The sequence below is a fragment of the Leptonychotes weddellii genome, chromosome 15 (genome assembly GCF_054177405.1).
Source record: "Leptonychotes weddellii isolate Sample4059 chromosome 15, ASM5417740v2, whole genome shotgun sequence".
Classification (NCBI taxonomy): domain Eukaryota; kingdom Metazoa; phylum Chordata; class Mammalia; order Carnivora; family Phocidae; genus Leptonychotes; species Leptonychotes weddellii.
Window position 1 is genome coordinate 42,852,977 of NC_138383.1, and position 15,182 is coordinate 42,868,158.

At 38.7% G+C, this 15,182-nt stretch overlaps 1 protein-coding gene across 4 annotated transcripts in view; it reads right to left on the reverse strand.

Moving 5' to 3' along the window:
* Nucleotides 1-4,181: 4,181 nt before the first annotated feature.
* Nucleotides 4,182-15,182, reverse strand: part of AKAP10 (A-kinase anchoring protein 10) — a 56,442-nt gene continuing 45,441 nt past the window's right edge. For 2 of the 4 annotated variants that reach the window (XM_081805655.1, XM_081805656.1), the window contains 5 exons: nucleotides 11,896-11,980; nucleotides 10,957-11,080; nucleotides 9,767-9,903; nucleotides 6,900-7,044; nucleotides 4,183-4,878 (listed from right to left, as the gene is read on the reverse strand). In XM_081805655.1, coding sequence (XP_081661781.1) covers nucleotides 4,690-4,878; nucleotides 6,900-7,044; nucleotides 9,767-9,903; nucleotides 10,957-11,080; nucleotides 11,896-11,980 — 680 coding nt within the window. In that variant the 3' untranslated portion in view covers nucleotides 4,183-4,689. Of the gene's footprint in view, nucleotides 4,879-6,747; nucleotides 7,045-9,766; nucleotides 9,904-10,956; nucleotides 11,081-11,895; nucleotides 11,981-15,182 lie in introns of all 4 variants that reach the window. The other 2 variants (XM_081805654.1, XR_014140610.1) reach the window with 2 other exon arrangements.

The window sequence follows — 15,182 nt, forward strand, 5'->3', positions numbered from 1 at the left end:
GCTCAGGTCATGATCCTGGAGTCCCGGGATCGAGTCCCGCATCGGGCTCCCTGCTTGGCAGGGAGTCTGCTTCTCCCTCTGACCCTCCCCCCTCTCATGTGCTCTCTCTCTCTCTCTCTCTCAAATAAATGAATAGATAATCAAATAATGTAGTACAACCGTATCAAAAAGTAAACACCAAAACCCACATGACCATCTCAATTGATACAGAAAGAACATTTGACAAAATCCAACACCCTTTCCTGATCAAAAAAAAAAAAAAAAATCCAACAAATTAGAAATAGAGGGAAATTTCCTCAACTTGATAAAAAGCATTTATGAAAAACCCATACCTAACATTATATTAAAAGATGAAAAACTGAAAGCTTTCCTCATGAGGTCAGGAATAAAACAAAGATGCCCATTTTCATCACTTCCATTCATTCAACAATGTACTGCAAGTTTAAGCCACGGCAATTAGGCAAGACAAGGAAATAAAAGGTACATTCAATGTAGACAGGTAGAAAGAAAACTATTTCTATTAACCGATGACACAATCTCATATATAGAAAATCCTAAAGAATCCACAAGAAAGGAGCACCTGGGTGGCTCAGTTGGTTAAGCTTCTGCCTTTGGCTCAGGTCATGGTCCCAGGGTCCTGGGATTGGGTCCTGCATCGGGCTCCCTGCTCAGCGGGGAAGTCTGCTTCTCCCACTGCCTTTCCCCCTTGGCTTGTGCTCTCTCTCTCATTCACTCTCTTTCTCTCAAATAAATTAAAAAAAAAAAAAAAGTATCCACAAGAAAACTACTAAAGTTAACAAAAGAATTTAGTAAAGTTACAAGGTACAAGATCAACACAAAAAGTTCATTTCCATGCATTACCAATGAATAAGAAAATGAAATTAAGAAAATAATTTTATTTATAATAACATCAAAAAGAATATTCAGGACAAAAATGACGCCAGGACATATAAGACTTGTACACTGTAACCTACAAAACAGTGATGAAAGAAATTAAAGACAGCTTAAATAATGGGATGACATCCCCTGTTCAGGCTGGAAAAAGACTTAATATTGTTAAAATGGCAATACATCCCAAAGGAATCTACAGATTCAATGTAAACCCAATCCTAGAATTCTTATGGAATTGCAAGGGACCCGGAGTAGCCAAAATAATCTTACAAATTGAAAAACACAAAGTTGGAGGACACACAGTTCCTGATTTCAAAACTTGCAAAGCTGTAGTAATCAAAACAATGTAGCATTGGCATAAGATACACGTAGATCAACACAGAACTGAGTGTCCAGAAATAAACCGGTGTATCTAAGGGCAAATGATTTTTGACAAAGATGCCAAGATCATTCAATTTACGTAAAAGAATAGTTTTGTCAATAAATGGTCCTGGGACAACTAGATATCCACACGCAAAAAATAAAGTTGGCCCTTATCTCATACAACATGCAAAACTAACTCAAAATGGATCAAAGGCCTAAAACTCTTAGAAGAACACAGGTGGGCATGGGGAGTGACTGCTTAATGTTCCATTTGCGAGGTTTCCATTTGGGGTGATGAGAAAGTCTGGAACCAGATAGTGAGAGTGGCTGCACAGCACTGTGAATAGACTGAATGTCACTGAATTAGACACTTATAACAGCTAACTTTATGTTAGGTGAATTTTACCACAATTACAAAAAACTGTATTTTTATACGTTTACAATGAAAATATGAGCGTAAGAAAGAAATTCCATTTATAATAGTATAAAAAAGAATAAAATACTTAGAACAAACTTAAGAAATACATAACTGATACTTGAAAACTACAAAATGTTACTGGAAGAAATTAAAGAAGATCTGAATAAATGAAAGGCATCAACTATGTTCATGGGTCAGAATATTTAATATTGTTAAGATGTCAATTCATCCCAAATTATCTATGGAACCAATGCACTCCCTATCAGAATCCTGGCTGGAGTCTTCGTAGAAGTTGACAAACTGATCCTTAAATGCATTTGAAAACTCTAGGGACCTCGAATAGTCAAAACAATCTTGAAAAAGAAGAACTAAGCTGGAAGACTCTCCCTTCCTTCCTGATTTCAAAACTTGTTACCCAAGCAAAAGTAACTAAGACAGAGTTAAACAGTTATCATTTGAGCTAACAATTCTACTTCTAGGTATATACACAAGAGAAATGAAAACCTATATCCACACAAAAACTTGTACAGCAGCATTATTCATAATAACCAAAAGAGAGAAACAACCCAAACGTCCATCAACTGATGGATTAACAAAATGTGGTGTGTACAATGGAATATTATTTGGCCATAAAAAGGAATAAAGTTGTGGGGTGCCTGGGTCACTCAGTCAGTTGAGCGTCGGACTCTTTTTTTTTTTTTTAGACACAGTGAGAGAGGGAACACAAGCAGGGGGAGTGGGAGAGGAAGAAGCAGGCTTCCGGCGGAGGAAGGAGCCCGAGGTGGGGCTTGATGCCGGGACCCTGGGATCATGACCCAAGCCGAAAGCAGATGCTTAACGACTGAGTCACCCAGGTACCCCCTGAGCGTCAGACTCTTGATTTTGTCTCAGGTCATGATCTCAGGATCCTGGGACCGGGGCTAGCATCAAGCTCCCTGCTCAGCAGGGAGTCTGCTTCTCCCTCTCCCTCTGCCCCACCCCTGGCTCATGCTGTCTCTCTCTCTAAAATATTTTTTAAACCAACAACAAAAACAAACAAAAAAAGGAATAAAGTTCTGATACATGCTACACATGGATGAACCTTGAAAACAGCATGCTAAGTGAAAGCCTGTCTCGAAACCACACATCATATGGTTCCAATTATATGAAATGTCCAGAATAGGCAAATCTATAGACAGAAAGTAGATTAGTAGTAGCCTAGGGCTGGAAGAATTGGAAGATTTGGAGGGTATTAGTTAAAGGACACAGGGTTTCTTTCTTAGGTGAAAAACTTTTTAAATTGGCTGTGGTGACAGTTAAGGAACTCTATGAATATACTAAAACCACTAAATTATACAACATAAATGGGGGAATTATATGGTATGTGAATTGTATCTCAATAAAGCTGTACCAAAAAAAGAAAGAAAGAAAAAAGAGCATATACAGAATGATTTCAATTATATAACTATTCTGAATAGGTAACACTAACCTATACCATCAAAAGTCAGGATAGTAGCTATCCTGGCAGGGAGGACAGTGACTAGAAGAGGGCACAAGAGGGTTTATAACATACTGGTAATGTTGTGTTTTTTGATCTGAATGTTGGATACACAGATCAAGTCTGTTTATGAAAATTCTTCAAGCTACATATGATACATTGAGTTTTCCGTATATATATTAAACTTCAACCAAAAATGAAAAATATGTTTTAAGGTCAGCACCTAGACCTTTTAAGTGCTTAAATAACAACAAAACATTCTAGCCTATATCAAAAAACAAAATGGCAACCACATTCAGCAGGTCACTTGCCACATAAGCTAAATAGGAGGAAAACGTACTGAGGAGAGCCTTGTTGATGGTAATAAATAGTACTGTCGTATAAATTAAGAAAATTTATCCAAGGCCCTGTGTCAAAAAATCTGAAGTATTATTTATGTGTCAACAGTGTGATGAGAAAATAATTATGCTACATTATGGTAGCAGGGAGCCCAATGGGGGACTTGATCCCAGGACCCCGGGACCATGACCTGAGCCGAAGGCAGACGCTTAACAACTGAGCCACCCAGGCGCCCCAAAATTAGTTAACTTAATACCTTCCTAGATCTCTTCTCTCGGGGACAACCCATTTAAATGACCCCATTTGGGGGAGAATCAGATAAGGTTTGATACATGAAAGCACTCCAAAAAAGATTAAGGAAATATACAATGGCACTACAGTTCAAAATGAAACCAAAAACTCTTTGGTGAAATACAATATTAAGAAAGAATTGGTTTTTTTTAAAGATTTTATTTATTTATTTGACAGAGAGACACAGCGAGAGAGGAAACACAAGCAGGGGGAGTGGGAGAGGGAGAAGCAGGCTTCCCACCGAGCAGGGAGCCCGATGCGGGGCTCGATCCCAGGACCCTGGGATCATGACCTGAGCCGAAGGCAGACGCTTAACGACTGAGCCACCCAGGCGCCCCAAGAAAGAATTGTTAAGAATTATTCTAGGGGCGCCTGGGTGGCACAGTTAGTTAAACATCCGACTCTGGGTTTCAGCTCAGGTCATGACCTCAGGGAAGTGAGATCAAGCCTGCTGCCCTCGGTGTGGAGTCTGCTTGCGGTTCTCTCTCCCTCTCTGTCTCACTCTGTCCCTCCCACTCATGTTCAGGCGGTCTTTCTCTCTAAAATAAAGAAATAAATCTTAAAAAAAAAAAGAAAAAGAATTATTCTATAAAAAAGCATCCCAAATGTAGTTACTAAAATTTCCCAAATAATTACACAAAGAGCTCTTCAGAGGCTATAAATGCATGTGGCGTAATTGATGACTGATACCAGCAGCTGGAGTGTGAGGCAGAAAAATGGCCTGAACGAAACAGCACAATACCTTACAATATAATATACTGTTCACTACAGATATTCTTATTAAAACATATAGTAAGTAGGCTAATTGTATTTTCTTCTTTGTTTCTTCTACAACAAAAACTCCCAAACAGAATCTGCTATTGGTATTTGAGGGACATGATCTGTAACCCTTTCTTCCAATTGGCAGAGGCTAACTGATTAATACCTGAGCAGCCGAGCTGTCGGAACCACCTGGGTGAGAGTCATCAGGAGGGCCGACAGAGCCATGAGCAGTCAGTGAAACAGTTCCTCCCAGAAACTCATCTCCTCGAACCGAATGGATGAGATCATTCAAATACTTATAATAAAGATTGCTAGACAAGAAGCCAGGCAAAAAGACCTGAAAGAGAGGACAAGCATTATTTTAAAGGTGAGACAAATACAATTAAAACTTTATTTGAAAACAAAATTTTATGCACAATTCTACCAGCTAGCACAAATGATTTTGCTTTTCTTTGTTATACTCCAAGTATTACCCCTTCGTGTACAGTTCACGTTGTGACTAAAATTATGAGTACAATTTATAGGTGTGTGTCCCCCCCCCCCAACCAATGCCTGCCATAAAACTATTACATAGACTTGATATTCAGACTTCTTAGTGACCAGAAAACATGCAGGGAGTGAATCTAATCTGAAATTAGATTTTTCTGGTTATAAATATTAAAGTCTTTGTGCACATATTAATTTTTTTTACTTCTGAACTGATTTCCTTAAGATAAATTACCAGGTGTGTGATTATTGAGTTAAACGGTGTGAACGTTTTAGCTTTGATATATATGGCCAATTTACTCTTCAGAAGGATGTTGTCAATTTGTATCATTCGCAGTATACTAAGGTATCTGTTTTGACACAGGCTTTCCAACACCTGAGTGTGTTTTTCCAAATCATTAAGTAAGTGCCTAACGGGGCGCCTGGGTGGCTCAGTTGGTTAAGTGACTGCCTTCGGCTCAGGTCATGATACTGGAGTCCCAGGATCGAGTCCCGCATCGGGCTCCCTGCTTGGCAGGGAGTCTGCTTCTCCCTCTGATCCTCTCCTCTGTCATGCTCTCTTTCTCTCTCATTCTCTCTCTCTCAAATAAATAAAATCTTTTTTAAAAAGTGCCTAACGATATATGGATGTTTTTATTTCCATTTAAAAATTATTAATGATGCCGAATAAGTTCCCATGTTTGTTACCAGCATTTCCTATTACCAACTTTTACTTCACAGCAGTTAACACATGACTGTAACTAGTATGTGTTAAACATGTGCCTTCTTTACAGACAGAGCTCCAGGAGGGCAGGAACCACGTTTCTCCTGATTACCACTAAAACACCAATACCTAGCAGAGAAATTATCTAAGTACTGATCATCCATGTCTTTTTCTCATTCATCTACTCGATACTATTAAAATTAGTGTAAGTTCTTTACATATACACATTTTATAAGAAAAGAAATATTAACACTGTTTTTCTCTGTATTTTCATTTTCTTTTTTATCCAGCAAGTTTACATTCTTTACATGATACAGATTTGGAACTTTACCTAATTTAAGATCAGAAAGATTTTAATTTTAATGATGAAGAACTCTTTATCCCTGGGCAATAGCTGATACTCTATTCAGCTTACCATGAGCTTTTTAATGACTTGATTTTTATATGTAACTCTTCCATGTTCCTGAAATTCAGTTCTTATGTGGGGTATTATTTAACAGTGCTTACTTAACCCTTTTCCACCTAGAAACACACGACATATATAAACGACATAACCTCATGACTTATCCTGCGCTCTGTGCAATTCCTGGTAAAATCTGCTCTAGTTCATTAGAAGAATAAATCATTCACAAATTCTAACACATTATTATTAATAAGCTATTAGTGATACCCCAGAAGTTACGATACACAAAACTAGTGTTCTAGCCCCATTGATAGATATTGATGAAATGTTTGGATCATTTTAAGCTAACTTTGCCCAATACTGCTATCTAATTATTTTTGAAAATTTAATAATAACAGTGGTAATAACTGCCGTTAAAATTTTTAATGCTTACTATGTGCTGGATGCGATGCTGATCATAAGAACTTTATACATCTTACCTCATTTTTATCTTTAAAATAACTTTTAGGTAAGTATCCATATTATCTCCATTTTACAGATGTGGAAAATGGCATTAAAGAATTTCAGTAAGTGCCTGAGGTCATTCAGCCTATAAAGGCTAAATTAATACATACCAAGTCAGACTCAAAGCCTCTGCTCTTAATCACTATGCTCCATTGCTTCAATTTTCCAGTTTTGTTACATTTGTTTTTCTCCCGTGTTATGTTTTCTGGGTTTCACCAGTAAAAACTTCTTGCAGTTTAATATTTTTGAAGTTCTTGGTTACCTTCTCCATGGTCGTCCAGGCCTGACGTAATGGAGTTGTGAAACAGTTAGGGAGTGGCCCACCTTCCCTGCAGATATTGGATTCAATTTCTAATCGTACAACATCATCAAATCCAAGAGGATGTGTGGCTTGGAGGGAGAAGTACCTATGGTAACAAGACAGCCCAAGTCAAACCAAACCTCCTAGCCTGTATAAGCAACTTTTGGCACCTACTCTTCTACGAGGCTACTTGATTCAGCCTGCAGATCTAGGACTTGGGAGCCGGCTCCTAGAGGCCATGCTGCAACCTTTATTCCCACGGCCCCAAAGGTATCTGAGTCAACTTGCTACCTTCCTATCTCCTTCCATCTTCCTTAGTTCTTAAGATTGCTGAGGGTCAGGCTACAACTGAGACAAATCAATCAATCACACATTTTTTTTTTTTTAAGATTTTATTTATTTATTTGATAGAGAGAGATAGCGAGAGCAGGAACACAAGCAGGGGGAGTGGGAGAGGGAGAAGCAGACTTCCCGCGGAGCAGGGAGCCCGATGCGGGGCTCAATCCCAGGACCCTGGGATCATGACCTGAGCCGAAGGCAGACGCTTAACGACTGAGCCACCCAGGCGCCCCAATCAATCACACATATTTAATGGGCACCTATTCTCTGTTCAGCACTTGTGAAACAGAAATGGACTTAAAAGAGGGTAAGACACAGTTCTTTCCCCTGGAAAGGGAGCAGAAAAGATCCCTGTATTGGACACAATGAGAACACACCGCTGTAACTACGGGGCATAGGTAATATTGATGCAGGAACTGAAACCACAATAGCACCGAGGGTGAAGCAGATGGATTTCATGTATTTGGACAGAATAATAGGACTTGATGAAGATTGGGTGTAGAAAGGAAAAGGAGTAATCAATGCTACCTCAAAGATTTCTAACTTCATAAGCTATAATGCAAAACTAGTGGTTTGGCAAGCTGATTATAAAGTGGATACCAAAAAAAGGAGGATTAAGAGCAAAAAATCTATGTATGTTCTCTTCCAAGCATTCTAGGGACTTCTAAATCTTGTCTATGATACAAATACAGAAAGACTGATTAGGTATGATTGTGATGATACATACATAACATACATAAGATATAAAAACAAACAGGGATGGGGGGGGCCTGGGTGGCTCAGTCGGTTGAGCGTCCAACTCTTGATTTCAGCTCAGGTCCTGATCTCAGGGTCATGGGATGGAACCCTGTGTTGGGCTCCGTGTTCAGCGGGGAATCTGCTTGAGATTCTCGATTCTCTCCCTCTCCCTCTGCCCCTCCCCTGCCTCACGCGCTCATTCTCTCTCAAATAAATAAGTAAATAATTCTTTTAAAAAAAACCCAAACTGGCATCGGTGAAGTCGAATTTGGCACAGTGAACTTGACAAAATGACAGTGCCAGTGGGATGCTATACAGTGATCTTCATCTTAAAAATGGCTCCCAATGCGAAAATGGGATCCAGTGAGACAACAGGGTCTCTGCTCTGTGTGGCAACTGAGCTCCAGCCAGGACCTTACTACCAGCGCCACTCTTCTGTTCCAGCATTAAAATAAAAAAATTATTTTTTTGTTATTAGACTTTTCTTAACAAATAGTCTCCCATCTTGTAACAAATAAGTTGGTAAATACTCCTCCATGATTGGAATTTTGGGGCACCCCAGACCAAATTTCTAAATGTAAACACTTGCTATTTCAACATCCATGTAACAATGTTTCTTATATAATATTTTCCACAAATATATTATACTAAAATAAACACTGGGCAAACATTAAGAATTGCATTCCAGCTCAAGTTCTGCCACTAACTTGCCCTGTGACTTTGAGAGAAAGGGTCTTTGTTTTCTGTTCTGCAAAATGGGAAAATCAGACTAGATTCTGAATCTGGCTACCCATCAGCATCATTTGGGGTATCTTCTAAAAATAAAGATTCCTGGGTCATGCCTCAAATGTGCTGAATCAGAATCTCTTAGAGCGGAGGGCTGGAAACCTATTTTTAACAAGCTCCCAGCTGGTTCTTACGCAGACAGCCCAGCACGGACCTGCAGAGCAATGCTCAGGAACCACTGACCCAGATGCACTCAGCTCTCTTGCAACCCTAACATCCCAAGAATTTTCCTCTACTGTCAAGTTATCTTCTCAGTGGTTGCTTGTGGATACAAATTGCACATTACTTTTCTTTACAGAATAAGAAAAATTAAATGAAAATTAAAAGAGTGGCAACAGCTGGCCATAGGCTTATCACTCAACTGACCAGATGTTTTCAGTTCTGTTCACTGTAAGATTTTGCCATCCTCTCATTTTCAATGAAGACCAATGAAAAACTATTATTCATTGAATATTAATTTGGCCGTGCAGATCTGCACCAGAAATATGATACACCCATACACAGATATCTAAGACCCTTTCCAATATATTCCCTTTAGTTTCTTCTTCCTCTTACATTCCCCACCCAAGTTTTACTTACCCAAACTCAAGTTTCCTGAAAGTGCCACATTCCCCTAAGTTTCTCTGACTTGCTTCTGTCAATGCCTCTGCCTAGAATGTTCCTTCCCGCCTTCTCTGGCTAGCAAAATTCATATTCAGGATCCAATTCAAATCTTTCTTCTGTGAAACCCTCCCTGAACTCCACCGTCATCCTTCTTGCCACACACAAATCTCCCGTTCCCCTAGCAGAAACGTTTGTTCTAGGAATCCTAAAACCTTATACACACCATATGAAAAGCGACTTTTATGCTACTCCCTGTGAGCTCCTTGACAGCAAAGACTGGATTTGTTCATCTTTATTTCCGAAATACATATCAAATACTCAATTAATATTTGCCAGATGCTGAATACATCAATAAAACTCACTTGTCATACAAAATCATGGCATCGTTCTGTGCCTCCTGTCCATCATACTGGCCCTTTTTGGCAGCAAGTTGAGACTGGAAGTTATCTGCTGCCAACCAGAACTGTAAGATATTCACTGCATCCTCTTTTTCCATGTACTAGGAAGGAAAAATACAAAAAAAAGAAAAAAAGACTATAAACATATTTCTCTAACCATCTCTAATCCATAAGCCCATCCATTAAAAATATAAGACATACACAAAAAACAAAAATAAAAACAGATCCACTTGTTCAGTTCATGCCAGTCAGCAACTCACAGTTGCTTTTGAGACTGAAAAGTTGAAAGCCATTCTTGTAAGGGAAAAAAACAAACTAACAAAAACCCCACCACACTGCTGGATACAAACTTAAGTGAACTGGAATAAGAATCACAGTAAAGATGATTAGTGGTCCCTCAGTAGCTAACATACAAAAAGTAAACTAACCAGACCAAATCTTTTATACCTGATCATTTCCATCACTCCATGCAGCCTCAGTAACCTGAACAAATGCGGACTTACACTTACAAAGAGAGGGAGTGAGAAAGCAAATCAACCGAAAGCTCTATTCTTGGGAGAGGCAGAGTGCAAGTGTGTATCTACGTTAATGCTTTGTGACCCTGGAAATCCTCCCCTCTCTACTTAATAGTCATTTGCTTTGCAACAGAAGAATTTCATTTGCCGAAACCTAACAAATACCATTATACTAAACTGTACACCTCAAAGAAATTAATCTACTCATTGCTTGAGAAATCCTATCGAGTGGCTAAAGTAAAAGTGATGATAGCAAGAAAAAATTTACTCCTTTTCTTCCTCTCTTCTGAAGTCTGGTCTGCAAATATGTGTGCACTGGAATCAAGTATCAAATCTGTGGTTTTAAAATGGCTCCAGATAATTAAAAATATGCAGTCTCTTATAAGCAGAAGTTTGATTAAGTTTTTCAAAATTAGAGTTATTTTACACTGAATTTTCACGTTCTCTTTAATCTGACTAATATGCCATTAAAGTACTCTTGCCATTAGGTGTACAACATAAAAAAATTACTTCATTCCAATTGATCTTTTCGGAAATGATTTGGCTCTTCCATGTTATTTTCTATAGAGGGGGCCCCAGCATTTCTAGTTTAGAGGCTGGAATGCTCTAACAGAGTGTGAAAGGAAATGCAGACTTTACCTCAGAGAAATAAAAGAGGGCTGACTCACAGAAGAGAATGTCAGCCAGGTAAACAGTTCCACTGGTCAGCACTTCAATCTGGTATTTACAGAAATGGTGACTTCGCAGAAACTCACTAAAGTGCCTGCACATGGACAAAAAGGGAAAATTTGAGGGAATGACCAAGGAAAGAGCTTAACTGAGAAAAATATACTCTTTCCATTCTGTGCCTAATGTATCTTAAAAGCCTTGGTCCACACTACCTCCCATCCCATGCTGTCCTTCCTGGTTCCTAAGCCTGGAAGTAATCTCTCCCGCCTCTTAGAAACTTTGTAGCTTTCCTCTGAGATGTGACACATGCTACCTCATATTACATGTAACCAAAGAACATACCCTATTTCTCTTAATAGGCTGTAACTTCCTTCAAAGCAGGTACTGTATCTAACTATGCCCTGCACAGAGCACCCTTTTCATAAATACTAAATGAATCAATATGCAGATTTTTTCCCTTAAAGGGCATGCACCAGTAATTAATCTAAAAACAAACAAACAAACAAACAAAAACTTTGGAGACCGTTTCAACAAACCTACGTGGATTTAGTAATACAGCATCCATTAAACTTAAAGTGTACACTAACAAATTAGGATCTCTATCTGAACACATGCATTGCTTAAATAAATAAATTCTAATAGTCAAACTGTAGTTACAATCACCCCCAAATGACTTCAGAATTTTAAAAACTTCTTTTAACTTAGGAAATATTAACATTAAAAACAAACGTGTTTTATTTTTAAGAGTTCACATAATTTATATTTAAAAGACACTATGAACCAGGTAGTCTTAGATATGCCTATAAGATATAAACATTCAAAATACTTAAGTCCTGAAAAATTGTTTGTTTGTAGTTGAGTGAACCCAAATCCCAAAACCCAAAATGTGAAAGTTTGAAATTAACTTACTCTTGCTCCATGGCACTAAAGACTATGGACTGTGCCAAAACAAAACAGTTGGGATCCACCTGTCCATCTTCTCCACAAATCTTTGCTATAAAAGAAATGGTAAATAAATTCCTACCAAATCCAAATCATACATCTTTGTGAATCAGAGTAGGAAATAACTGGAGAGGTATAGAAATCAGAAAGTTTTAAATGGAGCTAAGAAAAATACAGATGAACATATAATCTTGAGGTAGGAAAAGTCTTTCTAAGGACATATATAAAAGCAGAAATCAAAAGATTCAACAGCCTAAAATCAATTTCTACACATTAACATACCCACAAAACAAAATTAAAAAGGAAGACTGGGGGAAAAAATTTGCAGCACCAATGACAGCTTACCCTGTATGTGACAGATTATTATCATTCATATATCAAGAGCTCCTACAAACTAGTAAGAAATGTCCCCAAAGAAAAATGAGCAAAGGACATGAACAGATAGTTTGCAAAAGAACAAATATAGGTGCCTGGCTGGCTCAGTCAGAAGAGGATGCTCACTCGGGGTTGTGAGTTTGAGCCCCATGCTGGGTGTAGAGATTACTTAAAAAAATTAAGTAAACTTAAAAAAGAATAAATATAAAATGGCCAATATGAAAAGATATACACGCTCACTAGCAATCAAATAAATAGAACCACAAGTTAGAATAAGGAGACACCCTACCTTTTGTCTAGTAAATTGGCACAAATTGTTTTAACAATGCATATGTTTAATTGTTTAACACTGCACTGCTTTGCTTGGGCAAGGACATGGGAAAACTGACACTAGTGTCAGTGAGAATATACTGGTATATTCTTTTCTGGAGAGCATTTTGGTACTTTATAGCATAAGCTTTAAAAATATGCCCGTTCAATCAGCAATTCTATTTCTAAGATTGCAACCTAAAGAGTTATGATTTGTAAAAAGGCTTATCTGTGAAAAAGTTTACCAAAATGTTATTTGGTAGAAACATGAAATGTGCAAAAATTAGGAATTACCTAAGTAAACTGCAGCAAATCAGTAAGCTGTTTAGCCAGCTATTAAATACAGCTGGAAAAAAACCATTCACCCACGATGGCTGGTTTCACTTTAAGTTCACGACCTTAGCGGGACCTTAATGAAACCCAAGGATCTTACTATAGTTTCTTGGTCCATTTACTCTCGTACTCTGCCAGACAACACACAACGCAACATTTCCTCTCTTTGAACACCTTAATGCCTCTTCTACTCTCTGCTGATGACTTTGCTTCCTACTTCATTAAGAAAATGGAAGCAATCAGAAATTTATTTCCATCACTTCCCACATCTGCCTCATACTCACCAGCTGTATAGTCTGTTTTATACATATATACTTGTTTGTATGCCATACCTTATATGCTTATAACACATCACCACAAAAACAAAACAAAAACCACTGTCCCTTGACTTAACATCCCCTTCCAGCTCATCTTTAGAGCAAAATGCCTCGTAAGAGTTGCTCATACCTGCTGTCTCCACTCTGCCTCCCGTTCTAAGACTCCTCTGGTTAAGTTTCTGTCTCCGGAGATCCAATGAAATTAAGATAACCGATGGACTAGTTGTCCACAAGGTTGGCAAGTCCATTCCATTCCTAGTATTCATCTTATTTAACCTCTCAGCAGGATTTAACACACCTCTGATCACTCCCTGACTCCCAGAAACACTTTTTCCTTGGCTTCCAGAAAGAACTACTCTCCTGAGACAGGGTTCATATAGCAGAGCCAACTTTACGGGCTGCTACTCCTAAGTCTCCTTTGCTGGTTCTCCCTTCCTGGTTCTCCCTCACCCACCCACCAGACTTGTGAATGTTAAGCCTGCCCCAAGACACAGTCCTTAGACCTCTAGTCTTCACTCACCATACTCACTCCGAGGATAATGTTATCCATGGCTCTAAACCCATCTATATGCTGATGACTTCAAAACATATCTCCAACCAAAGCCTCTCTCATCAACTCCTAACACAGATATCCAACTGCATACTTGACATTCACCATTTGGGTGCCTACAAACCCCAACTCCTGATTTTTCCCTTAAGCTATTACTCCTACGATCTTCTTGATCTTATAAATGGCAATTTCACTCTCCCAGTTACTCAGGTTTTCAAAAAAATGAAGTCATGCTTGGTTCCTTTTTCCCTCACACCACTCACTTTCAAACTATCAGCAAACACTATCAGCTGTACCTTCGAAATATTTTTAACATTCTACCACTTCAAGGATTTGCAGAACATGAAGGAGGCAGTGGAAGCATAGTTTTTGGGTTATTCTGAATCTCCATATCCAAACGAAGTAATTAGACAGCAACACCCAAAACCCATGGATAACATTTACAACAAAACTAGGCAGGTGGGATACACAGTAACAGCTCAAGTGCAGACTTCTTCCAGCTGTCACGTATTTGAAGTACAGCTGTATTAGAATATTCCAATTGAAAGAGGAGGATACCGGATAGGATTAAGAAGAATGAGGCTCAAAGAGGAAAAATGACTGGTCTAAAAACATACAGGTAATTAACATTTTAACTTTCTCAGGTCCCTTAATCACTAAATGTTACCAACTTATACTTCCAAAGATTTTTTTCCCCTCATGGGATTGTATCATTAATTTGATAAAGTTTAAAAAAGGAAAAAAAGAACTGAAGTGATATTTCTTCTTTTTCTTTTTTTTTTAGATTTTATTTATTTATTTGTCAGAGAGAGAAAAAGACAGAGAGAGCGCACAAGCAGGGGGAGCAGCAGGCTCCCCGCTGAGCAGGGAGCCCAACGTGGGGCTTGATCCCAGGACCCTGGGATCATGACCTGAGCCGAAGGCAGACGCACAACTGACTGAACCACCAGGTGCCCCCCTGATATTTTTTTTTTAATTTTTTTATTGTTAAGTTAATCCCCATACATTACATCATTAGTTTTAGATATACTGTTCCATGATTCATTGTTTGTGCATAACACCCAGTGCTCCATGTAGAACGTGCCCTCCTCAATACCCATCACCAGGCTAACCGATCCTCCCACCTCCCTCCCCTCTAGAACCCTCAGTTTGTTTCTCAGAGTCCATCATCTCTCATGGTCTGTCAACCCCTCCGATTTCCCCCCCTTCATTCTTCCCCTCCTGCTATCTTTTTTTTTTTTTTCTTAACATATATTGCATTATTTGTTTCAGAGGTACAGATCTGAGATTCAACAGTCTTGCACAATTCACAGCGCTTACCAGAGCACATACCCTCCCCAGTGTCTATCACCCAGCCACTCCATCCCTCC